Raw genomic sequence first — 24,322 nt, 5'->3', positions numbered from 1 at the left:
GTTAATACATAACCTCTCTCAAAAGCAGACCAGTTTGACAGCCTGCTCCAAGCTTATCGTCTCAGTTTCATTGCTTTTCACTAATATTTCTCCAGGCCTAGTCAAAACCACAAAGCCAGGAGATGTGTAGAATCTTCGAGATGAAGAATCCAACATGCTTGGCAGCATTCGCTGCAGGCTCCTTTGCTATAGCCAAGATAGGCAACTACCAAAGCATTCCTGATCAAGCTCAGCTTATCAACCAGCTTGATATCGCCAGGGCGCATAATGTGCTGAGTCCAAGCTTAGCCAACTGGTCGACGGTAAGATGCACAATTAAGAACAAAAGCGTCGCACTGAAGTACACTATAGGTTTTCCTTCCTCCAGGAAGCACCTACAAGTCACTACGCGCAAAGCCTTTTCACGTTTACAACAAAGATTTCCTATCCATCATTGGTGAAAATCCGACTTTGACCTTGGTCCATGAGACGAATAGCGATCCCATCTTTCACAAGGCGGCGACATGGTATGTCCCAACGCATACGATCTCCTCTAAACGCCCTGCGCTGTCAGCTAAGCAATCTCATCTGCGCAGGTACCCAGACCAAGACAAAATATTCTTCAGCCAAAACGCAGGTGCGCTTGCAGCTAGGACTAGACTGAACAAATCTTCAGTTATACAAAAAATATCAATAGAGGAAGCTGCCACAGCTGCTAAACGTGGCAGCGCGCCTAATGTGAATGTAACCATCATCGGCAAATACCCCAAGGTTATCAACCCAAACAGTAAGTCTCTGAAATCTGGATACAGCGTACTGCAGCGTGCAATTCTAACCCGGTCTAGTCGCATCTAGGTGCTGTTAACTTTAGAGGCCAGATAGTTTAGGTTAGACAGGGCATAGGAGAGGACATTGGCCCTGCGATCTTAATCGTGAACCCAGAGGCGCCTTACAATGCGACAGGTCTATACCTCTATATTCCATGACATACCGTTTCCGAGATCCCGCTGAGACAAAACGCGGATGCAGTCATCCTTACCAGCTTCTACGGCCGACAATTCAACTCCATTAATAACGTTATGGTTCACCCCAAAAACAGTGAACTTTACTTTACCGACACCACCTACGCCTATCTACAATACTTCCAACCTCCTCCAGCTTTGCCAAATCAAGTTTATCGGTTCAACCCAGACACGGGAGCACTGACCGTGGTAGCGGATAACTTTGTAGGTCAACCAAACAGTAGGCTAATGAGCATTGAATGGTAAAATATAGTCGCTGAATTGAACAACATCAGGTATCACATTCTCTCCTGACAGTAACAAAGCCTATGTTGCCAACTCTAGTACTGATCTTGCTTTAATAGGAGTTAACTAGACTACACCGGCTACTATGTAAGTATGAGGATCAGGTTACTAGAAGAGAAGAGGGCCTGTTAGCTTTGTCTTTATTTCTCTACTGCTTTTTAACTCAGTATCAAGGCTAAGCAAGCTTCTCCAGCTACCAGTAGGATGTCCAGCTAGACAGCACTTTTGATAATCGCAAGGTATTCACTATAGTGCACCAAGGCATCCCTGACAGTAAGAAGAAGCTAGATGCGTGCTGAAGCTAAGATAGCCCATGCTAACAGCGCATTCTTGCTCTGCAGGTCTCCACTGCAACCACAACAGCAATCTCTACGTCAGTAATGCCGAGGGGGTCATAGTGTACAACCCTTCAGGCAAGTTGCTAGGTAAAATCTACACTAGCGTGACTTCAGCCAACTTCATGTTTGCTTATGGTGGCCGCCTGGTTATCTTGTCTAAGACGAAATTGTGGTACGCCACAATTGCAGCAGAAGGTGGCGAACCAGTCCACAGCATTTGTTAGAGCAGGGACCTTTAGATGGTAAGAGAGGTTGAGGACAAAAGACGTAGCATTCAATAGTGTCTTGCACAGTCTGCTCAACCTGGCAAATCGAAACGTACACAATGCGACACCGCTTGCATCACCCTAGCATGTGAGTTGGCACCGATCTAGTGCCTAGCCGCTCAAAGAAGCTCCTATGCGCAGTTGGGATACTTACCCCGCGCCCAATGGTGGCTGGCTACTGTAGATTTGACCTTGGCTACCGGGTACTAAGGGGGAGCATGACGTTTGCAGCTAATCGAGTTGTTGCTAGTAGACGTGTCCGCCCTGCATGCGCACGTAACTATCTCGCTTCTGTTACGTGAGCGCCCTGAGGCCATCTTTCGCCCGCCTACATTCTGCGTTGCGCTCCATTTCACACCGCATCCGCCACCGCACGTCTTCCAGCGGCTTCACCCCTAAGCCATGCCTGAGATCCCTTCTGTGCAGGACATTGCGGAATTAGGCTTGCTAAGTTCAAGGCCTTACTGATCCAAAAAACATCCTCCGTCCGTGCCTTTGTCTGTCTACTTTCTGCATGTGCTAAGCTATTCATTATAGGTGTGATTGCTGCAGGCAACATCGCGTCGCATGCATCGTTGATATTAATCAAAGAGAGTGCACCTTGTGTCAACATCGCAGTATGTTATATACCTTCAAGTCGGCGCCTCCTGTGAAGAGACCAAAGCAACAGCCGCTTCGTCCGTTACAGTCTATCCAGTAGTCGCAATCGCAGCAAGCGCTTCAATCGCCTCGAATTTGCCTCAACAAGACCGCTACTCTGCCTCCGTCGGCCTCTTTAGATTCTCCAACGATCTTAAGTGCTCCTGCTACCTTAGACGTTGCCACACCCCTAAGTAGTCCTGCAGCCAAACAGTCCGCGCAAGAACGAGGCTTCGGTAGACATAACTCTTACCAAACCACTATAGATCCCAACCGCACCGTCTTATACGTTGGTAATAGCAGCAATCAGGATGTCTATCTTTTGAGGCATCTCCTGTTTGAGCGCAGCAATTAATTTAGCAGCACCAACTGGCAGGTGCTGAAAGTGTACGCTGACAAGGTCTTACCCGCCTACTTTACTGTATAACATTTCAGTGCTTCACAATATTGATGTTGCTAACATACTATATAGTCATATCTAAATGCGCTTCTTAATCGCGCTGAAGACGTGAACACGCTTGAGGAGGTTGATAGAATCATAGAGCCCTTCCAACAAGATTTGGTCGACTTATACTACCGCTACGTACACCCAAGTCTTCCTATACTAGAGGGTTAATCTGCTCTTGAGGCTACTATCTATGCAGGTTCTGTGCCTTCTACGCTCTTGGGGGCCATATATTACGCGGCAGCCTGCTACTAGCACCTGTCTTCTGCTTTACAGGATTTTGAACCCATCTCAAGAGACTGTCTTTACAAGCTTTTGTACAGAGCATTAACTCTGGAAGCGAGAACGCCATCTCTACAGACAATCCAAGCCCTACTGCTCCTTCTACAAGCTCCACCTATTCGCGTTCGTGAGCCAAATTATCCTAGATTCTAGTCCCTGACCTGCCAGGTATGTGGCCTTTCTCTGTCACATAGTTCCTGCGCAGATTATGTCCGCTTTAGCTGCTCTTCTCCTCAAGGAAGTCTTACTAATGTACCCACAGCTTATGGCGCTCGCCTAGGAGGTTGGGATTCATGTAGAGCCAACAAGCTGGAATATTTCACAGTACGAGAGAAAATCGCGCCAGATCCTGTGGTAGGCAGTGTATATGCAAGACAAATAGTAAGCGCAAAACCTGAGCACAGCACCCTGATTTACTCTTTAATCAGGACTGACGTGCAGATTCCTAGGCTAGCTCATTGGCTAGGACGACCTAGTTATATAGATAACAACCAGTATAGTGTTTTGCCGCTTATTACCAAAGATTTCACGCCTGGAAGCTACCTATCAGAGGATCACGTGCGAGCCTTCGTCAGACTTTATGCAATAGCTCCAGTGCTAGCCAAGGTCCTTAATATGTTTTACACAATTGAAACAAACCCGTGCGCAATGTCCCCACAGGAAGCACTGACTCGTGCTACCGCTTGCTAAGTCGAGCTAAGCAACTGTGCCGCGCAGCAGGGGATAGATCTGCTTCGCCCAGGCCAAGTGATTAATAGTTAGTAAATCAAGACAATCGAGCCGGACTATATTATAAAATGCGTGTTAACCTCCTAACCTAGATTACGCCTTTGTCTTTGCGTATTATGGCATTGCCCTCTCAATCCAACGCGCAGTCTTTGCTTGCGTAGGAGGTACATCGTACTATAACCTCCATAGAGAAGAGGTCTTGTTCAAAGACTTATTCCAGGTCCTGGAAGACCTTCTTGGACAGAACCATAACGGACTTTAGCTGAGCTGTAAGTCTGTCGCATCATAACGCTAAGTATCGCTTTGTTCTTGCTTAAACAGCTACTAATCTTGAATTTTCAGATTGCAAGTCAAGCATAGCCACTATAGGAAGCTTCATCATTACAGCACTCCTTTCTAGTATCAATGACGATATATATCAGACTTGAAAATCTATTCTAGACACTTATCGTAGTATAATATCTTAGCTTGCTAATCGGTTCAAATTTGCAGCTCTTCCTATATTACGCCTGAACTTACTTCTAGATCGTTTCTCTAGGAATGATTTGCTAGGGGAAAGCCCCTAGAACTATTTGGATAGGATGCTGTTTACCTAAGATAAGGGGTTAGTTCTAACTGCAGGTGAGAGGAAAACGTACATAAGCACACTTAATAAGACTGAGTTCAGGATACCTTACCGTTTTTATGTTACTCGCAGCATATCGCACGCATTGACTGATTCCTTAGTCAATGTTTCTTTGCAAACTTAGAAGATGATTTGCTCTAGCCTATAAATGCCTCTGGTTCTGTAACACTCTAGATCATGCCTAAAAGAAAATTATGATTTAAGAGAATAAAACACCGAGGTGCCGATCAGGATCGAAAGTTGCGTGCATCTCCAACGTGGGCTTGGACAATGCCAAGTGCTTCTAGACACATATGGCTTACCATCGATCTATAACTTTGACAACAATAGTTAAGTCGTTAATACTAATAAAAAGCAACATGCGGTTGCATAGACGTGGCGAGCACAACTTACCTCCATTTGTCTAGACGGTTTAATTAACCAATCACAAAGTAGATGCAGCAGTGAATCCCTATCATGAGATTGTTTCAAGTTATAAGGCACTGTACTAAGCTAGCCCGCCTGAGCTCTGACTAGATATTTAGCAGGGAGAAAGTTGCTACGTCTAAGCTATACTAAGGTAGTACTATCCAAAAGTAAGCGGGGCGTTTAAGCTGTCTGCACTCTACGCGCGATACAATCCAACCGAAGATTCGCCTTCCCTATCTCTTAGCGCGCTGCTCGAAGTCGCCCTATAGGCAAGATATGAGATGACATAGGGAGGAAACTGTAAAGGCTGTGATAGTATTGTGGACTTGTTTTTAATCGCGTATAGAGCGGGGAAGGAAACCGTTTTTAACAATTAAAACCTTCCGCGAGTTCCCTTATTTATACTTTTTATTGATCTAACAACAGGCAATTTATATTAAAATAAGTCTCTATCAGTTCAAGCATGTCTAGGACAACTATCTATAAGCAAAGATTCACCTAATCCATTCTCTGAATCCAAAACAGTGCAACTTTAAACGCTAATTCGCTCTATATATTATGCAGCTGCCTACTCTTAGAAGAGAGATTCTCGAAGCTTAAGAAGTCTATCATTAGGCTAGAGCATAAAGAACAGCTTATTGAGTCGTACAGGCAGCTTACCAAGGCTTTGAGAGCTGAGACTAAGAGGATCAGTCGCCTAGGCCCAAAGTCAATCCCTGAGATTAATTTCACGGACATTAAGGCCAATAGCGGTCGTTTGCCTGCTAGACTTGCTAACACTGTCCGTTAGACAGGGTGCGTTATTATTCGTAGTGTCGTTCTAGAGGCAGAAGCCACTGCATAGGAGCAAGAGCTTAAGACATACACCAAGAAACACCTAGACGTTGCTAGTTTTCCAAAGGGTAATCCTCAGAACTTCAGCCTATTTTGGACGCGACCCCAAGTCTAGATTCGGAGCTATCCAAGGGTTATGAAAGCTATGAACTCCATAAGTCAACTCTGGCATCTTAGCCACAATAACAGATTGTTCGACATGGCTAGTTAGGTAGTTTATGCCGACAGGTTTAGGATTCGACATCCTTCTTTAGGTATGCAGTTAGACAGGCCTGTAATTCGCTCTTCTAAATCTCATATTAACAATAACAGAGTCCAAGTACACCTTAAATGCTTATCAAGACAGTGGTGCTATAGAGCGCTAGGAGGACCCTGAGTACTGCGCGTGTTATCGAGATATATTCAAGGGGCGATGGCCTGACTACGACCCGTAGAGTGCTGACCACCGTTCCAACGCGAGAACAGACCTATATTTGACAGGGAGTAAGTGAACCAGCTCCTGCTAATACTATTACATTGTACTTACTATATATAGGTAGTGTCTTGCTCTGCGTTCCGCTCTTTCCAGGGTTAGATGAGTCTTTCTTACACTAGGACCAGAGAAGGGACTCTGCGCCTCGTCCCCAAGCTCAAGCTATCTACAGCGTACCAGCTTCTTTGCCCGTATTTCATACTAGGCGAAGAGTTTAATAACACAACGCCTCTATTTCCAGGCGCTACCCCTGGCTCGCTATAATTTTTTCCAACAAAGGAGTTATACCCTCATCTACTGATGGAGAAGAGCATGATAGGCATACCTCCAGTTAAACCAGGAGATTATGTGCTCTGGCATTGCGACGTAGTGCACGAGGTGGACAAGTTTCACCTAGGAAGCCTCGACTCTTCAGTTAGCTACAACAGATGCGTCCTACTCTGTCCCTACAATATTAACAACTTATTGGAAATGCAAAAATGTTTTCTAGAAGTTGGCATCCTAAGGGATTTCAGCGAGTATGAGCACGGCAAGTTAGAGAGCGAGCATCCAGACAATGGAGCGAAGCTTAAGAATGTCCTGTCACTCGAAGGCCTCAGGGCGCTCGGTCTAGAGCCTTTTGATGAACACGAGGAGGGAATTTCCAACGGTCAGCGCGACGTGAGGAGGTTAGCAAATGAGAAGCTTGGTTACACAAGTGTCTAAGCATAGAGTTAATCATCAATGGCAGCTGATACCAATATATAAAACAATTTAAATTGATGCTTCACTAAGGTCCTTGCTATAAACTTGTTGTGAATTTCGGTACATAAGACATCCTATTTAACATTGGACATAAATTGGTAATCTGGTTCATGAACAGGGGCTATCGCCTATGGTTCACGTTGCTTAAGCCACATAGGCTGCGGCTCAGGCCATTTCTACAGAAGATTAGCTTACAACGAAATCTTGATAGAACAGGACCTGCTGTTAATTGTCGCCATCACCTTCTTTGAATGAGTGGTCTTTTCAGAAACTGGTTTTGTGGCTGTGCTTATTGAGTGCATCTACTAGGATATTACTTAATATTATCTATTCCTCTCGTGCAGATATTTAAAGGATTGATTTGATTACGCGCTGTTATATAGAACCTGAATTAAACTAAAACAAACGATCCTTCAAGAATTTAAACTACTGGTTAGAGCCTTAACTTCCTTAAGAATACCTATCAACTTCTCTTCTCGAAGCCTCTGACACACCACTTGTATACCAACTAGAGAATCCTTGTATTCATGCAGACCCTTATACAAATGCTTTATTTCTTTGTCTCCCCAATCGTAAGGAAATCTCGTTTTCTTAATTCTTAGATATGCCTCACTCTTATACCACTCGCTTGAGGCAACGTCGAGGTCCAAGTCAACTCTTGTCACCGGTACGCTACCTGTGACGTAGTCGAGCATATTATAAATACTCAAGTATGCATTAGACACGTAAGTTCCATGGGGAGGAGCTGGATAGGCAACCGCAGGTGAGATGATGGCGTCGAGGCGCAATTGAGTCCAGAGATTGTTGTAACGTTGAGCAACCTCCCTACGGACCACATGGTTAGCGAATATCTCAGGCGTTATTAGGAACGAAGCGGGTGATCTAGTTGCTGTTCGTGGCACTACTGGTTCGCCAGAGGCATTAATGTGTTCCATAACCAGATACCCACCTGACTGGACATTCGACTTCATGACGGAGCTTGTGCCAAGGCGGTGCAGTTCTTTTATCTCATTCTCAGGAAGGTCGATCAGCCTATGACCAGCCTTCCTTAGAGTGGCAGTGATTTCTGCAACGGCACGCTAAGAAATAGTCAGTGTTCCGTCTATTATTTGACAGGTCCTTCAAAGTTATTATACAGTTACTGGTAGAGTAGGCTTGACTACACCGTTATCCTAGACAATGCCGATTCTAAGCCGCTAAATCGGCCGTTGTGCTTGTTTCCAATCCCATGGCATAGGGATGCAGCTATAATCTGAATCCCAAGGCGCAACCCGGAGTTGAGCTTAAAGCTAAAGCTCCAGAGACGAGACAGTCCGTGCTATAGGTCCGAGACCTGTATTGGTTGACTCGTTCCTATCAGCCGGAGTCATTAGTCCTGTTATAGGAAGACGTCCTTTCGAACATTTGACTGCCCCTTTATATAACAGTTAACTTATGCTTGATAGCAACCTTTGTAAATATGCGCCAACTGCTAGAAGGAAAAGATACACTTACAAAGTCCGCAAAATTCCGAAGGAAATCGAATACTGCCCCCTCTGTCTGTTCCTGAAGCCATGATTGCACCACAAGCAGCCACTAGAGCAGCCTCACCACCACTAGAGCCGCCAACAGAAAGTGCAAGGTTGTGCGGGTTTTTAGTGGTTCTAAAAACATTGTTGACAGTCTCAACCATAAGACACGCCTGCAATATATTTGTCTTGACGTATAAGACAGCGCCAGCATCTAGTAAGGCGTCCACTACCGCGCTGTTTTCGTCTGGGATATTAGGGATCCAAGAGACTAGACTACACGTTGTAGAAATGCCTTTAATGTTAAAGACATCCTAGAAGTTTTGTGTCAACGAGACTAAGTATCTATCCCTCTCTTAAGGTCTTTGCTTAGACTTACTTTGACAGAGACCGGCAGCCCATGCAGTATGCCTGCAGGTTTGCCTTCTTTTTAGAAATAGTTGTCAAGCCAGCGTGCTCGCTCAAGGGCATTATTATACAGGATCTCAGTAAGACAGTTCGTGAGCTGATGTGCAATGCTGGCATGTTGGCAGAAGGCCTCTGTCACCTGTACTGCGGTGTACTTATAAGATATGATACCCTTGATAAGAATAGCAGCATCATTCGTTCCTGTGATCTCCAAATCCAGGGGGGACAGAATGCTACAGGAGAGCACGCTCTCGTCAAGGGGTAATAGTTCGTCTCTGCTCACTTTGTCGGCAAGATGAGGCAGTAACCGATGATTTTGGGGGATCGAAGCGTGCAATAGCTGCCGCTTTTCAGCGGCAGTACGCTCCCAATTTTCCGTCTTGTACGGTAAACTCATGATAGAAGAATATAAGGAAGCAGGTGAAATAACGTGGCTCTGAAAGCCGTAGCAAATTGGAAGGCTGTTATCGAACAGGGGTTCTCTTATAGGCAGACGTATTTCAGCGTTACATAGTGTCGCAAGCCAAGCGCTATTATAAACCTAAATAGTGTTAGTAATCGTGTCGTGCAAGAGTCTAGATATAAGCTGACCTACAATGCTAGAACAATATAATATACACAATCTTCTTATTATCCCAGAACTGCAACCCCCACACCCAGCCGTGCGACACGTAGATATTGCTGGACTTGGACTATGCTGGTTAAACCTCTTGCCTGCGGGCCATCTAACAATGCTACTCGTGAATTAGTTAGTCTTTCAAGTTTGCGCCCAGAAGAGATCTAACGTCCCTTGCAACGCTTATCTTCGCCTAAACATATAATCCTCTGCTATAATAAATGGGAGGTGCCGTACTGTTTAGACTGAGATCACTTCGTTCAAGCTCTTCAAAAAATAGAGACAATCTATTGCGTTCCTAACATTATATCAAGGGATCTTGAGCACAGACAAAGAGTAACGTAATAGCTTCAAGAGAGAACAGAACAACCTTGTAGGAGATCTTGGGAAGGTAACTTGCTGCACAGGACGTTTTCTGATATCACATAATGGCCATGCTATATTAAAGTTGCATTAATTGAGGATGTAGAGCCTATGGACGCGTGCGAAGAAATACATTTGATGGAAGCTTGCGATCCTCAAACTCGTCATCCACCATGTATTCAATATTAGCAACCTCCAAGAAACCGAGACGTTTATAGACAGAGCAACCCATAGTGGACGCCTCTGTGACGAGCTTAACATCGCCCTCACGCTTCGCCTTATTAAGCCCCCACTCTACAAGCATACTAGCAATCCCTCAACGTTGGAAGTCAGGATCTAGAGCACAAATATCCAAGATGAAGACAGATTTCTGGCTTAAGCTAGGAGAGGCTTTCTCCTCTAAAACGTGCCGGCGGTGTGCCTACATGGTCCCAACAACCTGCGTCAAGAATCTCGTTTCCCTCTCGTTCCCAGGATACAAAGAGGTGAAGTCTAGGCAATCAGGGACTTGACCATAGCCATAGACTAGAGATGCATTCATCCAAATAGCCACGCCTACAATATGTTAGCCGCTGCTATTCATCGACACGCTGGCCTTAAGAAAGTGCGTGTAGCCTTCGTCTTTAGTAGTCCACCATCGATCAACCAGCCAAGAAACTCCCTGCACCGTGCCCTCGGGTGTGTCCCAGCATAGGTTGGCGGCTGTCCAGATTCCATCTGCAGTCTGATGACCGAAAGCCTTTGCGCAGATATTAAAGAAGGCTACAAAATCGTCGGGATGGGTGATAGGTTTAACGGTGACATTATCTGAGGCAATTATGTCGGCATTCATTGTGACGGACACGATTGAAGGGAGTAGGGAGCAAGAAGGTGGACATTCCAACAGGTACAAGGATATCTGTAGTTATATGTAGCTGCAACACGGGTTTGGCTAGGGTCGAGGTATTACAGACATCACGCTAATATATCAGGGGGTTCTAGATTGTAGGGATAAGAAGCAGGCTTTGTTTGCTATCTAACAGAGCGATGCAACAGCAGGATCGAGATTAATAGGCAACTTAGACAGTTATTGCGTAAATTATAGAGTCTGCTTATAACCTGTTAAACAATATTTCTAACATTTTAACTGGTTCAACACAGTTTTTCTTTCTTCTAGTTCTACATTTATCACAAACTACCATGTGAAGTCGCTAGGTAGAGCCTGGAGTGCCCGCGCTTGTGCACTAAACTTGCTTTGCCCGCAGGGGAACTCTTAGTCCATCATGTGGCCACGCCAACAACAGAATACACCTTTGCAGCTGCCGCTAAAATTAAGCCAATACTAACGTGTCACCGTTAGCTTAACAACAAGTCATCTGCAAAAACCTTTAAGGGTCTTCTAGTACAAGCGCACCCTGCATTCATTTGGTCTTATAGGTACTTCGTTGCCTTTTCTTTAAAGGCTGTTGCTCTTTCATCCAAGTCAAATACACATTCACTCACGCGACTCTAACAACTCTCATCTGCTAGCACACCCAGGAAGCTGTTACAACCCAACAACACCACGTGCTCAAGATTTTATAGTGTTAACAATGACTTTGTTATAGCAAGCAAAAGTAGCAGACAAGAAAAAACGCCTCAACACAACTATTCCAACAGCATAGCAAATTGAGACAGACTGCAAAGATGTCTCAGTTATAGACTAGCCTAGAACGTGGAGCGTAATAAGTGCAAGTAAGCTTGCAATCACAGAGTCTACTGCTATATATTTAGTGCAGAAGTTAGCAGCAGGCAAGCTGTCATCCGTTTCTATAACAACAACGTTCTGCAAGAGAGCCGCACTAGCACATTAGTTAGTAAGTCTTAGGGGGGATTTTCTATCTACCAGTCGCTATACCCATGCTAACAGGCGAAATAGCTGAACTGTTCGCTCAAGTTCTTCCCTAAGTTGGCACTGAAGCGTGCTAGGGAACTCGATGTTTACTTCAAGGTAAACAAGTGCACTGTAGGCCCTCTCTATGGCCTTCTAGTTTCACTTAAAGATCAATTTCGTATTTAAGTGAGCATATCTCCTCAGATTCCACGCTCTTGCGCCTAATCACGATTTATGGTGGTGGTGCCAATCTTAAGCTTCGGGCAAATCGCAGTACAAAACAGAATAAGACTGAAGCTAACAGGGTCTTGAAACCACTATGGGCTACGTCGACTGGATTAGAAAGTATAATCAGGAGGAGTCGGTACTAGTAACTATCCTTCGTAAAGCTAGAGCAGTTTTTTATGTTAAGACCAGTGTACTACAAAGCTTGATGGTATATAAGACAGTTAATAATATTATAGGCTGGACAATAAACCCTTATAACAGGAACTGGTCTTGTGGAGGCAGTTCTAGCAGTAAGGGCGCTTTGGTTAGGTTTTATAGCGCTTTAATTAGTGTAGGGACTGACATTGGTACAATCCCTAACCGAAGATAGTGTTCTTATAGGAAGCTAACAAGGAATCCATTTCTATAGGTGGATCTATACAAGTACCTTCAGCTTTTAATTTTCTCTATAGCATTCGGCCTAGCCATGGATAACTCCTATACGCCAAGATAGCGAACAGTATAGCAGGCCAAGAAACAGTGCACAGCGTGTGCGGACCGATGGCACACAATGTTAGTAACTTGCGTCTCTTTATAACTTTAGTCCTAGCACAACAGCCCTAGCAATACAATTCCAAGGTGATCCCAATGCCTTGGCGCCCTAACAAGGAAACTATAATCAAGAGCAAAATCTCTTCTAATGACCTTATACTTGCCTTCTACATGTGTGACAGTAACATACATACTTACTAAGATACTTAAACGATATTAGTAACTAAAGCAGATAGGTTATTCCACACCTACCTATCCTGCGTAGTATGCAGCTAGTCGTTGATGCATTGAAACAGGCTGGCTATACTATTGTACCATGGAAGCCTTACAAACACCAATACGCTGTTGAGCTAATCAACAGAATCTATGCTTCAGATGGCGGGGACGTACGTATTTATTCTAGGTCTTCTACTCCTCCTTCACGTTCTTTATAAAAGCTAACACAAATTCGCAGGATGTTTATGCGACGCTTAAAGCATCAGGCGAGCCGGCAATAACCAATTTCTCCGATCTTATCGACCTAACCCTGCCCAAGCTAGACACGGATAAAATATGGGACGCGAATTTGGACAGGTGGCAGTATCAGATGGAATATTTAGACCAGATCCGTGCATTTGAAGAGGAGAATCACAGGGAGCTAGATGCAATCATCGCTCTGATCACACCAACAGCAGCTATTAGGCATGACCAGTTCAGATACTATGGATACGCAAGCGTCATCAATCTGTTAGATTTCACCAGCGTTGTGGTACCTGTTACGTTTGCCAACAAGAACGTCGATGTCAAGGATGAGAACTTCAAGCAGTTGACTAACATGGATGGTGTTATGCAGGCTGAGTGTAAGTTAGTCTCCTTCACGCAGTCGTCTATTATGCTAATCGTGAAATCTTCATAGATGATCTAGACGTGTACCACGGCGCACCAGTTGCTGTGCAAATTATAGGCCGGCGGCTTAGTAAAGAAAAGGTTTTAATGATTGCAGCAGAGGTAGGAAGGCTGCTAAGGCAGAGAACACGTGAAAAGTTGTTGAAAGACATAGACGCTGTTCGCGCGCTTCATGAGCGGCACCAGCAGGCTTAACATAATTAGCCACCCAATGCGCATGGTTACCTGATGCGCACCCTACTATCTTTTAGGGCACTACTAAGATAAGGTTATTAAGCTACACATAGTAGATAGTATTATAAGATTTTTTAGTAGAGTAATCTATAGACCTAACGTACTTTACGGGTGAGCAGATTATACGGGTAAGCGGATCACTCTGCCAAGACCACACTAAACCTCTACCTTACTACGCGATGCCTTAGCAACAACACTAATCTACGCCCTTAAGAGAAGCCGCAATACAGCTTACGCTCTAGGCAATTAAATAAGATATAACGCTTACACTACAACGCGCTGTAGCTATATATAACACACCTTATAGCATACTATACACTTAATATATAGGATAACCTATATAAGCTAATTATACGCTAAGTTAATAGAATATAGATTAGACTAAGGAGGATGTAATTGCTAAGTATATCCTTGAGCTAGATGCACAAGGATTTGCCCCTTAGCTGGCTACTATAGCTAATATAGCTAATTCTTTGTGTGCTAAGTGTAATATAGGCTATATTAGTATAAACTAGCCTAATACGTTTATTAAGCACTACTCTAACCTTAAAGTAAAGTTTAATTATAAGTACAACTATAAGAGAGCCCTCTATAAGGATCTAGAGATTATATAAGGCTAGTTTAGGCTTATAGTAGATATTAAAGCTAAGTATAGTATCTAGGATAATAATATATATAACTTTAATAAGATAGGCTTTATAATAGGCTAGATATCTATAGGAGTAGTTATTACAGGGTTAGAGCGTTAAGGATAGCTAAAGGTAGTACAGCAGGGTAACTAGGAGTAGATAATAGTTATACAGGGTATTAATAGCACAGGGTAGGCTATTCTACCCTATATTATCTTTAAAGGTTATAACCACCTCTCTACCTAGTATAAAGAGGACAACCTACCTTATAACTAGGTTATTAGAGTCTCTAAGAATAGATAGACTACTAACAAGCTTAGTCTAGACTAGTTAAAGCACTTTAATACCTATATAAAGACGTGCACCTATAGAGTACACTAGCTACTCCTTATTAATAGCTATAAGAGCTATAACTCCCTTAACTTCTAATACTACTATAAGGAAGCAAATATTATTATACTATATATACCTCTATACTTATCTTACCTCTTATAACTACTAAATATAGGTTATTTTACCCCTCTAAAGAAGGCCTATAGCTACTAAGCTAAGAATCTTATATGTAACTATATTACTTATATTACTAAAACTAAGTTCCTACTATGCTTTATAGACACCTATAAGGAGATATTTACTTCTAGCAATATCTAAGGTATAAGAATTAAACTTGTAACGACGCAGGTAATAAGATCCTCCGATACGGTTCCGATTCCACTACGAGGTGTATGGGAGCACTGGGAAAGTCGATAACTAGGGAGAATCTTATTCCTATAGGTCTTGTACGAAGAATACTTAAAAACTATCTATCCTAAGACTGCTGCAAGCCTGCCTTTTATACCTACAAGTCTCAGTTAGCTACGGATAGATAAGAAATGTCAACAGGGGTGAGTCGGGACCGAGTCGGAGGGGTGTCGGTTCTGGATGGCTACAGATATGTCTAAGACTTGATTCGGGATCGAGCCGGAGCTGAGTCGGAGGTCGTTCAAGTTAGGTAGTATCTTGTTTGTAAGATTCGAGATGTTGATGGTCGATTCTTACATCTGCCTTCTTGGCTTTAACACGGTCTCTCTCTTCCTTCTCCCTCACCTGCTGCTTACGCTTCTCCTAAGCTAGTTGCTTTTTATATAGCTTATTTGCGTGCCTAAGTTTAGCTATCTCTACTTTTCTAGCCTCTTCTACCTTAGCTTCTTGTTATTTTACCTGCTTATACTAACGTGCTTTATCAACCCTATAAGGAGAGTAAAATACTGCTCTACTATAATAGTCCTCAGGTTCCTAGAAGTTAAGAACTTTGCTCTTCTTCTTATGCTTCTTCTAAGTCTTAAGAACCTCTTTTAGGCCTGCTATCTTATGGTAGAGTAGCTAGTTTTAGACTGAGATGTGGTGGAGCGAGCAGCTAATCTTCTTCAACTCCTTACTACTCTTATCCTTAGCAACCTTGCGCAGTAGAGTCTCTATTTTTAGCTAATCTTTGCTAGAATAAGTTAAAGAAGAGCTTCTGCTAGCATTAGAGGCCTAGGGAGAAGGCTTAGCAAAGCGGTAAAGGATGACGTTAGGTTGGAGGGGTGCTATACCTGTTGCCTCAAAAGACTTGAGTATCAACTCCTAAGTAAACGTGCTTATCCAGGCTTTCTAGAATAGGTGGAAGAAGTCGCTCTTCTTGATTACTAATAGTCCCTAGCTATTATAAAGGTATGTTATAAGCTCCTTTAAGTATATAGTTAAGAGAGGCTTAAATATTACTATATCTAGTAGCTGCAGCGTGTAGGTTGAGTAAGGAGGAAGGATAGCTAGCAGTATCTTATTCTAATTATAGTAGTTAATAAAGTCTATAGTTATATAGGATCTATAGCTGTTAAGGATCAGGAGGCGCTACTTCCTCTACGCCTTAGTCTTGGTAAAGCAATTAAACACCTGTTAAAGCCAGGCAAGGCCTATATCGTTGTTGGTCCAGCTAGTAGGTGATAAGGAAATAAGTATGTTATGTACCCCTAGCTATACTTCCTCTACCTAGCTTAATTAGATAGTACTGTTAGCAGACTTATAGAGGATGCCTAGCAGCAGTGCAGTCCTATTACTATATACATAAGCTAGCAGCGTAACCTAGGCCCTATTACTATCTTAAAGTAATGCTTTAACCTCCCCCTTCTCCTACATCTGCCTACTAAACACGTGTTTTGTCCTAGTAGTGATCCTAATTATAAACCCCTTTTTATCTATATTATATGTGTAGCAGCTCTTAACCTTATACTTAGTAACCTTGCATTATAGTAGGTTGAAGTATAGCTTATACTTTATATATAAATTAGCGTTGTAGCAATTAGCGTCTATACCTATTAAGTATTAAGAGATAAGATAGATAGAGTAGTTGTTAATAAACTAAGTAACCTAGCTCTTGCTTACACGCTCCTTAGCTACAGAAGACGCGAAATTCTGTATCATCTCCCTTATAGGTGGTATAGAATGAGCAGTAAGCTCTCCTATATAAGTTACAAGCTCCTCCTCTTATTATAGAGTGAGCTTTTGCTGTGCAATAGCCTTCTCATTACGCAACCGCGTCTCACCCCTCCACGTGCGCGTCAACGTTAACCACACAACACCATGCTTTTCAGCTATTTTAGACCACGGGATCTCATCTTCAGATGCAAAAGTATCACACTCTAAAAGGGCTTCTTCTAATCCCATCGCGTTATGTTGTTATAGAGGTAAGATAATAGGGGTGTTTTGGTGGTTCGGCGCATCACGCGAATCCGCGCATCACGCGCACGGACACGGTACAAATCCTTGAATGTTACCTCGGTAATGCGTCCCAACATTATAACACATGCACTTCGGTAAACCCAATACAGCGTAGATCTGTATCTGTGTAAAGATATTATCCTGTGCAGACTGCTTACTATTTGCACTGCAGAACAAGCATCAATAAGCAGAGCAGGCTTTGCGTCACAGAGCTGTGCTTCCCTGACGCAGTTTTCCGGGCCTTAAAGCACCATATAGGACCGGCCAAAGAGTAAAATAATTCGCTTCTCTATCTTTCCTCAGTCAGCCCTCTGCTTGTACGACACGAGCGTTGTCAATTCCATGGTCTATAGCTATGGCTCTCCGACAAAATCTGATTGTTGTCCTCGGTGTTACAGGAACGCAGGTGATTAAGATCTCTCCACGACCAAGTGGGCAGGTGCTGACATTACGAAGGGCTCGTCGGTCGCGGCAACATTCCTGAGCCTTGGAGACTGGAAAGTTCGTGGCGTCACTCGCAATCCAGAGTCCGAGTCCGCCAAAAGTCAAACCGCTAAAGGCGTCGAGCTTGTCAAAGGCGACCTGGATGACAAAGAATCTCTTAGGGCAGCATTCGTTGGTGCTACAGCAATCTTTCTCGCTACCGATTTCTGGACCATCTTCAAGCAGAAAGAGACCCACGAAAAGGCAGCGGCAACTGGAACGTTTCTGCCCATCCTTTGCCATCAGCAAGAGGTACAGCAAGGATTGAATGCTGTGGAGGCCGCTTCAGACCCCAGGGTCCTTCAGTCTCTGAAGAGATTCGTCTTCTCGACGTTGACCCCAATCACGAAGCTTAGTGGCGGCAAATACACTCACGTGTACCACTTTGACTCCAAGGCAAAAATCGAAGAACACATTCGCAACAATGTTCCAGAGCTCGCAGAAATACTTGGCACTTTTGTCATGGGTGTCTTTACTGAGAACTGGAAGGCACCAGGCTTTCTTTCGCCTCAAAAGCAGGCAGACGGTAGCTGGATCATCAATGACCCTCAGCTCCCAGGACCGCCAGAATTCAGTCCTATTCCGTGGGTTGTAGCTTCGAGAGATACTGGAAAGTTTGTGAAAGCTCCAGTCATTGATCAAGAGCCGGGCACACGTATCTATGGGGTAAGTGAATTCAAGACTAGAGCTGAGGTTGCGAAGATATGGGCAGAAATCCACGGAACTCCGACGATTGCTCGACCCGTTGCCAAAGATGAGTTCACTGCGGCTTGGTCAGAACTCATTAGGGACGAGATGATCGACAATTTTTCGTTTGTTAAGGAGTTCGAGTACGTAGGCAACGATCCCGACGTAAAGCGTCCTTGGGATCTTGGGATCAAGACCACAACAGTAGAAAAGTATATTAAAACAGAAGATTAGTCATCTTTAATGTAGATACATTATCTATAAAAGTATCTTCTGTTTTTGGCTTAGTAAAGTTTGTATTAATCTTAGTAAGTATATAAACTATACTATGTTCTTATGTAATTCCTTCTACTAGATACTACCTAACCTCTACTCAACTACTACTAGACTATCGTTTCTTGGATAACTATAGCAAAAGTCCTTCGCTAGGTCTCCGTCTCTATATTCGATCAGAAAAGAGATGATCCAGTCGTTCAGCGCCTCTTCGACGCCCTGGTACGGAAAGATAGATGTTGCGCCAAAGATCGTGACCTAGTTCTGCAGCGCCAGTCTAAGTTTGTTCCTCTTCAATCCTAGTTCCTTAGCAGCCTGTTGCCGACTCGCTATCTGCTTAGGCGCAGTTAGCAACGTAGTAGACATTTCCTCCTCGTAAATACGGAACGCCTACGCCACAAACGCAACACGGCAGAACCGCAACGCGAGCAGGACAAAGAGAAACCGCCTATTCGCTAGTCTAGTCCTACTTAGATCTGGTCGTTGATATGTCTCCTCTCCTTCTAAGATTATAATAACATGGTACACGGATAAATTTAATATGTGGGTCAAGTAGCCACGAACTGCTTGCGTGGCCATTGCGTGGCCAAACGCGCGGTCTTAACAAAGCTGTCCATGGAACATGATCAACCAAGTCGCCTGCAGTCGATGTGAAGTAATGACGCAGTTTGAATGAGGTGTGCAATCATTGCGCAATTCCTCCGTGGCCAAGAACCTAGGCTGCTTGCTTGCTCAAATTGCAGGTGTATTGCCTACGTAGACACTAAGTCGAAAACTCACTAGTATAAGATAGACATAGAGTCTTAAAGAAGTACTCGCCTAGAGCAATAGATACACAAATTTGATTTTTCATCTTTTCTTGCCTTCTCTAGAAACCCAAATTCACATAATGCGCCACGTTGTACCCGCCACCGTTCTTGCAGCTAGCGTCAACGCTGCTTCACTCTCCAATGTTTGCACTTTATCCAACGTGCAAACAGCCCTACCTGCCAACGGAACTCTTCTCGGCCTTAACCTCCTATCTTCCACTGTGACTGCAGGTACTGTATATAACGCCAGCGTTGGAGTGGGTATGGGTAGCACTAGCATTGGTGCCACGTACAACTACTGCAACGTCACCGTCAGCTACACCCACACCGGCAGGAACGATTCCATCGCTCTAAAATTTGCCTTTCCTGAGCCGTCTGAATTCCAGAACCGTTTCTACGTGAGTGGTGGAGGTGGTTTCTCTCTATCATCCGACGCTACCGGAGGTCTCGTCATCGGAGCCGCATCTGGTGCTACTGCAGCAGGGTACGATGCTTTCGACTACTCCTACGATGAGAAGGTTCTTTACGGCAATGGATCCATCAATTGGGACGCTACCTACGCGTTCGCATACACTGCTCTTGGAGAATTGACGAAAATCGGCAAGCCGCTCACTCAGGCATTTTATGGCTTGAATGACACTAAGATCTACACCTACTTTGAAGGATGCTCGGATGGTGGCCGCGAGGGTATGAGCCAAGTTCAGCGCTGGGGCGAGGAGTATGATGGCATTGTCACAGGTGCACCCGCCCTCCGCTTTGCACAGCAACAGGTCCTCCACGTCTACCCTGCCACAATTGAGCAGGTTATGGGCTACTTTCCGCCCCCATGTGCTTTGGACAAGATAGTCAATTCCACAATCGCTGCATGCGACCCTCTTGATGGCCGCAATGACGGCGTTATTTCCCGTACCGACCTTTGTCAGCTCAACTTCGACCTCAGCTCCCTGATAGGCGAGTCTTACTACTGTGCAGCTGAATCCAGCAGCTCGCTAGGATTCGGCTTCAGTAAGCGTCAAGCGGGAGGTGGTGGTGCAGGTAGCCAGTCATCCACTAAACCCGAGCAGAACGGAACCCTCACTGCCAGAGACATTGCAGTCGCCCAAGCTGTCTACGATGGTCTGCACGATTCCGAGGGCAAGCGTGCCTACCTCTCTTGGCAGATCGGCTCAGACCTTGGTGATGCAGATCCCACCTACGATAACACAACCAGCTCCTGGGGGCTCAACATCCCTTCTACCGGCGGCGAATACGTCACCAAATTCGTCCAACTCCTCGACATCGATAACCTCGAAAATCTCGACGCCGTCACTTACGATACCCTCGTAGGCTGGATGAACACCGGCATGATCCGCTTCCTTGATAGCCTGCAAACCACCGTCCCCGATCTCACCCCTTTTCAATCCTCTGGAGCCAAGCTACTCCACTACCATGGAGAATCCGACCCATCCATTCCAGCTGCCTCCTCCGTTCACTACTGGCAGTCTGTCCGCTCGGTCATGTACCCTGACCTGACTGATATTGAGGCTTTAGAGGCCATGAATGACTGGTATCAGTTCTACCTGATCCCCGGTGCAGCTCACTGCGGGATCAACTCTCTCCAACCCGGCCCTTACCCACAGGATAACATGGCGACGATCATCGATTGGGTTGAGAACGGGATCAAGCCAGTTCGCTTGAACGCGACCGTTTCGTCTGGGGAATATTCAGGAGAAGTGCAGCAGTTGTGCCAATGGCCCACTCGTCCTCTCTGGTCGGGCAATGACTCACATTTTGACTGTGTTACCGACGAGGCAAGCATCGAGAGCTGGACGTACACTTTTGACGCATTCAAGCTTCAGCCAATTTGGTAGGCACTATTATCTTATGCCACCGATAATCTTGTGCAGTATTGGTGTACTATTACCCTTGATTTATAGCAATGACCTAGCAAACTATAGAGATTTGAGTACAGTATAGGTAGAAGGCCTTAGTCTATTTTTAAGTCAGAGTTAGTCTTTGTATATAAACTAGCTAGGGTTTACTGGATGTACGTACGTTCTACAATAGTTGCGTTGATCCATATACAAAATGCATAGCATAAACTGATTTGTACTCTAACTCTTTCATGACCGTGCTAGGTATAGCTTCTCACGGAAGCATTTAAATTCATTGTACAAAGACTCCACATAGGATAAGAGATAGCAGACAGCTGGGCTCGGCTTCCCCGCACACTTATATCACGGGTCCTGGACCTCTGCGTGTTGTGTGCCATACGTTTTGAGCCGATCATTTGTGCCGCAGGCTATAGAGCTACAAAGTAACGACACGAAGCCCTCCAGAATAATTTGGCTGAATTAGGCCAGCTATCTTTTCAGTGTCTCTGCGAATATTCATACCTAGGCAGACGGGAAGGCATGGAAAGGGGCCCCCTTTTAATGGCGAGGGTAGGCCTTGAGACATTCAAAGATGGTAGCCAATCAAACACACCAAAGAGAGTTCCGGCATGAATGTGGTGATTGCGGCAACGTTCTTCAGTGTTTTGGCCAGATTCACGCGCAATTGCAAGGCTTTCCTGGGATTCTCTTGGCATCTTAGCTTCGAAGGAATTCTGGTCTCCGGGCCTTCCTCGAATGGCTGCACTGAAGAGCACGCATTCAGGCTTATCATCACAAGCGTAACAGTATGCTTAGATTCAAATGCTCAACCGTCCTCTTTCAAGATGGGAATGTGAGCGCTAAAGGTCTTGAGCGCCTTGAGTCAAAGCCTGACAAAAAAATACGGTCCGTAGACGGCCTAGGTAGCGCCTGTGACCATTGACGGCGTGTTTGAAATCTCAAGGACCAAAGCACTGTTGGCAGAGATCGAACCTGGTGCCAGTATGAACTCTGAATTGGTGAGCCACTTTACAGTTGTCGCTTTCCTTTATGCAAGATTGATCAGGCACACTGACGAGCGACCATCTTGCAAATGATAATTGGCGGTCACAAATCTAGGCACTTACCAACTTCACCTGGGGAGCCGACTCCAGACCCGCGATTGAAGGCTGATGAAGCTACCTGCACTACATTTCTGGTGCACGTCAACTAGATGACCATCATTCTCTTGGTTCTCATGATTATCGCCATTGCTTGAAATCATGGATAAGAAAGTAATCTTGAAATCAATGATGTCTGTGGCACGTTCACAGGAAACCAAAGGGGTACTTCCTGACTTCTTGAGAAGACTTTGACGATGTTAGTTCTTAGAAAGGTGAACCTTTAGCTCCGAACCAGCGCTTTATGTCCGAGCTCCCGTTCTTCAATTTGCCAAGTCATATAGGTTACGACACCACTCGTCTCGACAGCACTCGGGCATGCCAAGCTGATGTTTCCGTTTCTTTCCATGCTTGACAAGGTACTTATTGCCAATGAGCTGGAACAGTTTCGAGATTGTTAGCCGAGGTATCGCAAATATACAAAGATCCTACCGCTCCTCCTGTAGTGGTTAATGTTGCGAAGGAAACCCATATTCCCACCGCGATTGAACCGAGGATACCACCGAAGGTTGGGTACGAGTTCAGCCTATCACCTTCGCAGCCAATAGGTCTTGTACGTCGCACACAGTACTTTCCTCCCAACCTGAATTGATAATTACTTCTATCGCGTTGCTGTATCGCAGGGTTTCAATGGCTCTTAAGACACAGCATGCCAAGCATTCCTCCACAGGCTTAAAGTCTTATATAAAAGTGGTGTTTGACCTATCAAGATTATACCCTTTGAAGTTATCAAATTATTTGCCGATTAACACGTGGAAGGAGACATTATGTGCCAAGCTCATGTGGGTGAGCTCGGTAATCAGCCTGTGCCTCGGCTTCATGAGGTGCAGTACCGAAAGGGAACAGGGATAAGAATATGTGTTGGTCCAGCCAGGAAAAGAATGCTTCGCCATCACTAGAGTAGATAAGTCCGTATTGAGGACCTGAAGTGCTCTTCTAGAGTTATATCTGTTCTTTTCGGCCGCCTGGAGACTTGGATACTCCGCATCCATTTTTACCAAAATGTCCGACCAAGAATTCTTCTCGTCCATTCCAATCATCCAAGACCTTCTCGCGCGTCCAGAAAACATTCGATTTACCCCCACGTGCCGGCTGAAGGGGGAGGAAGCTGTAAATTCAAAGACCAAAGATCAATTCTTTCGCCATGGGCTCGCGACTACTGACCTGGTCCCCTATGCCATAGCCTTTTATGAAGACCCCTTCAGACGGAACTCCATTCCTTCGCCAATCGGTCAAAAACCACATACTCAGGAACTTCGCCTTTTGATCCGCAAAAGCACGTTAGTCCTCAGCTTACAGTCCGGCACAGTTGGATTCAACGGCACCGCACACGGCGGACTTATCGCTACCATAATCGACGAAGCTATGGGGTCCTTGATCCTGATAAACCACAAAGTCTACTCAAATTTGCCATCATCCACGCGGGAGAAGCTGTCCAACAAGATTTTGGATATGTATGGTCTAGCGTTATTTACGGCGGAGATGAACGTGCGCTTCTGTGCGCCGCTACCTACACCAAGAGTGGTGCTAGTAGAAACAGTTGTGAAGGATATTCGAGGAAGGAAAGTGTTTATTAGTGTTGTTGTGCAGGGGCTTGATGGGACAGTGTATGCTATGTGTGACGGGATGTGGATGAGTGTCCGGGGTCAACAGAAAATATAGGCTTCAAACAGAGTTGCTGACTATCCGCATCAGTGTGGCGCACTGCGAGCCCACGCTGATGGCAACAAAGACGGGGCTATACAAGCTGGATGTGATATGTTGGAGAACTCAAACAGGAACAACAGCAACCCCTACATTTAGAGCTCGAGCTCTTCTGGCGTTTATTAAGTCCTATGTTTGTTTTACACCAGCAAATGTCGTACTACCTAGCTTTTCTAACAATTAAACAGGTATGCATGCTGGCGATGATCCTGCGCCAAGATGCGCTTACCGTGTCAGTCGATGCTTGCGAGGAATACGTAAGTAACATGCAAAAGTCTGCATACTAAAACCG

The 24,322-nt window shown here is 44.8% G+C and overlaps 7 protein-coding genes across 7 annotated transcripts; 6 read left to right on the top strand and 1 right to left on the bottom strand.

Annotated features, from left to right (window-relative positions):
• Positions 1-140: 140 nt before the first annotated feature.
• C7974DRAFT_313276 (gluconolactonase) lies at positions 141-1,848 on the top strand (the record flags this gene model as incomplete). Its single annotated transcript, XM_046138402.1, has 8 exons — positions 141-302; positions 352-506; positions 576-818; positions 872-942; positions 1,009-1,221; positions 1,277-1,347; positions 1,490-1,559; positions 1,628-1,848. 8 exons carry the CDS (start codon positions 141-143, stop codon positions 1,846-1,848), a joined length of 1,206 nt encoding a protein of 401 aa, XP_045996716.1.
• A 5,633-nt stretch (positions 1,849-7,481) lies between these two features.
• C7974DRAFT_377373 (amidase signature domain-containing protein) lies at positions 7,482-8,721 on the bottom strand (the record flags this gene model as incomplete). The annotated part of the gene is made up of 3 exons (XM_046140350.1): positions 7,482-8,147; positions 8,563-8,613; positions 8,659-8,721. The coding sequence occupies 3 exons, from the start codon at positions 8,719-8,721 to the stop codon at positions 7,482-7,484; spliced, it is 780 nt and encodes a 259-aa protein (XP_045996715.1).
• A 2,060-nt stretch (positions 8,722-10,781) lies between these two features.
• C7974DRAFT_434890 (amidase signature domain-containing protein) lies at positions 10,782-13,881 on the top strand (the record flags this gene model as incomplete). Its single annotated transcript, XM_046145020.1, has 12 exons — positions 10,782-10,849; positions 11,654-11,676; positions 11,716-11,747; positions 11,796-11,798; positions 11,861-11,971; positions 12,120-12,390; positions 12,537-12,595; positions 12,647-12,747; positions 12,840-12,960; positions 13,029-13,413; positions 13,470-13,561; positions 13,813-13,881. The coding sequence occupies 12 exons, from the start codon at positions 10,782-10,784 to the stop codon at positions 13,879-13,881; spliced, it is 1,335 nt and encodes a 444-aa protein (XP_045996714.1).
• Positions 13,882-17,145: 3,264 nt separating this feature from the next.
• Positions 17,146-18,513, top strand: C7974DRAFT_425496 (uncharacterized protein). Its single transcript, XM_046144476.1, has 2 exons — positions 17,146-17,467; positions 17,518-18,513. Exons 1-2 carry the CDS (start codon positions 17,417-17,419, stop codon positions 18,463-18,465), a joined length of 999 nt encoding a protein of 332 aa, XP_045996713.1. The 5' UTR covers positions 17,146-17,416; the 3' UTR covers positions 18,466-18,513.
• Positions 18,514-19,357: 844 nt separating this feature from the next.
• C7974DRAFT_361555 (Tannase/feruloyl esterase) lies at positions 19,358-21,163 on the top strand (the record flags this gene model as incomplete). The annotated part of the gene is made up of 1 exon (XM_046139713.1): positions 19,358-21,163. Exon 1 carries the CDS (start codon positions 19,394-19,396, stop codon positions 21,161-21,163), a length of 1,770 nt encoding a protein of 589 aa, XP_045996712.1. The 5' UTR covers positions 19,358-19,393.
• A 632-nt stretch (positions 21,164-21,795) lies between these two features.
• Positions 21,796-22,023, top strand: C7974DRAFT_312900 (uncharacterized protein; the record flags this gene model as incomplete). Its single annotated transcript, XM_046138383.1, has 1 exon — positions 21,796-22,023. The coding sequence occupies one exon, from the start codon at positions 21,796-21,798 to the stop codon at positions 22,021-22,023; it is 228 nt and encodes a 75-aa protein (XP_045996711.1).
• A 1,135-nt stretch (positions 22,024-23,158) lies between these two features.
• Positions 23,159-24,321, top strand: C7974DRAFT_396972 (HotDog domain-containing protein). The gene is made up of 2 exons (XM_046142135.1): positions 23,159-24,163; positions 24,219-24,321. Exon 1 carries the CDS (start codon positions 23,329-23,331, stop codon positions 23,986-23,988), a length of 660 nt encoding a protein of 219 aa, XP_045996710.1. The 5' UTR covers positions 23,159-23,328; the 3' UTR covers positions 23,989-24,163; positions 24,219-24,321.
• The last annotated feature ends 1 nt before the right edge of the window (position 24,322 follows it).

Source organism: Boeremia exigua (genome assembly GCF_020726555.1).
Source record: "Boeremia exigua strain MPI-SDFR-AT-0100 chromosome Unknown C7974scaffold_7, whole genome shotgun sequence".
NCBI lineage: Eukaryota > Fungi > Ascomycota > Dothideomycetes > Pleosporales > Didymellaceae > Boeremia > Boeremia exigua.
This window is presented reverse-complemented; position numbering and strand designations above follow the sequence as displayed.

Bases quoted from the DNA above. Each gene is read 5' to 3' on its own strand.
- C7974DRAFT_425496 (XM_046144476.1), top strand. From the start codon at position 17,417: ATGGCTCTCCGACAAAATCTGATTGTTGTCCTCGGTGTTACAGGAACG. The intron at 17,468-17,517 runs GTGATTAAGATC...GACATTACGAAG, and splicing joins TCGGTGTTACAGGAACGCAG to GGCTCGTCGGTCGCGGCAAC.
- C7974DRAFT_396972 (XM_046142135.1), top strand. From the start codon at position 23,329: ATGTCCGACCAAGAATTCTTCTCGTCCATTCCAATCATCCAAGACCTT.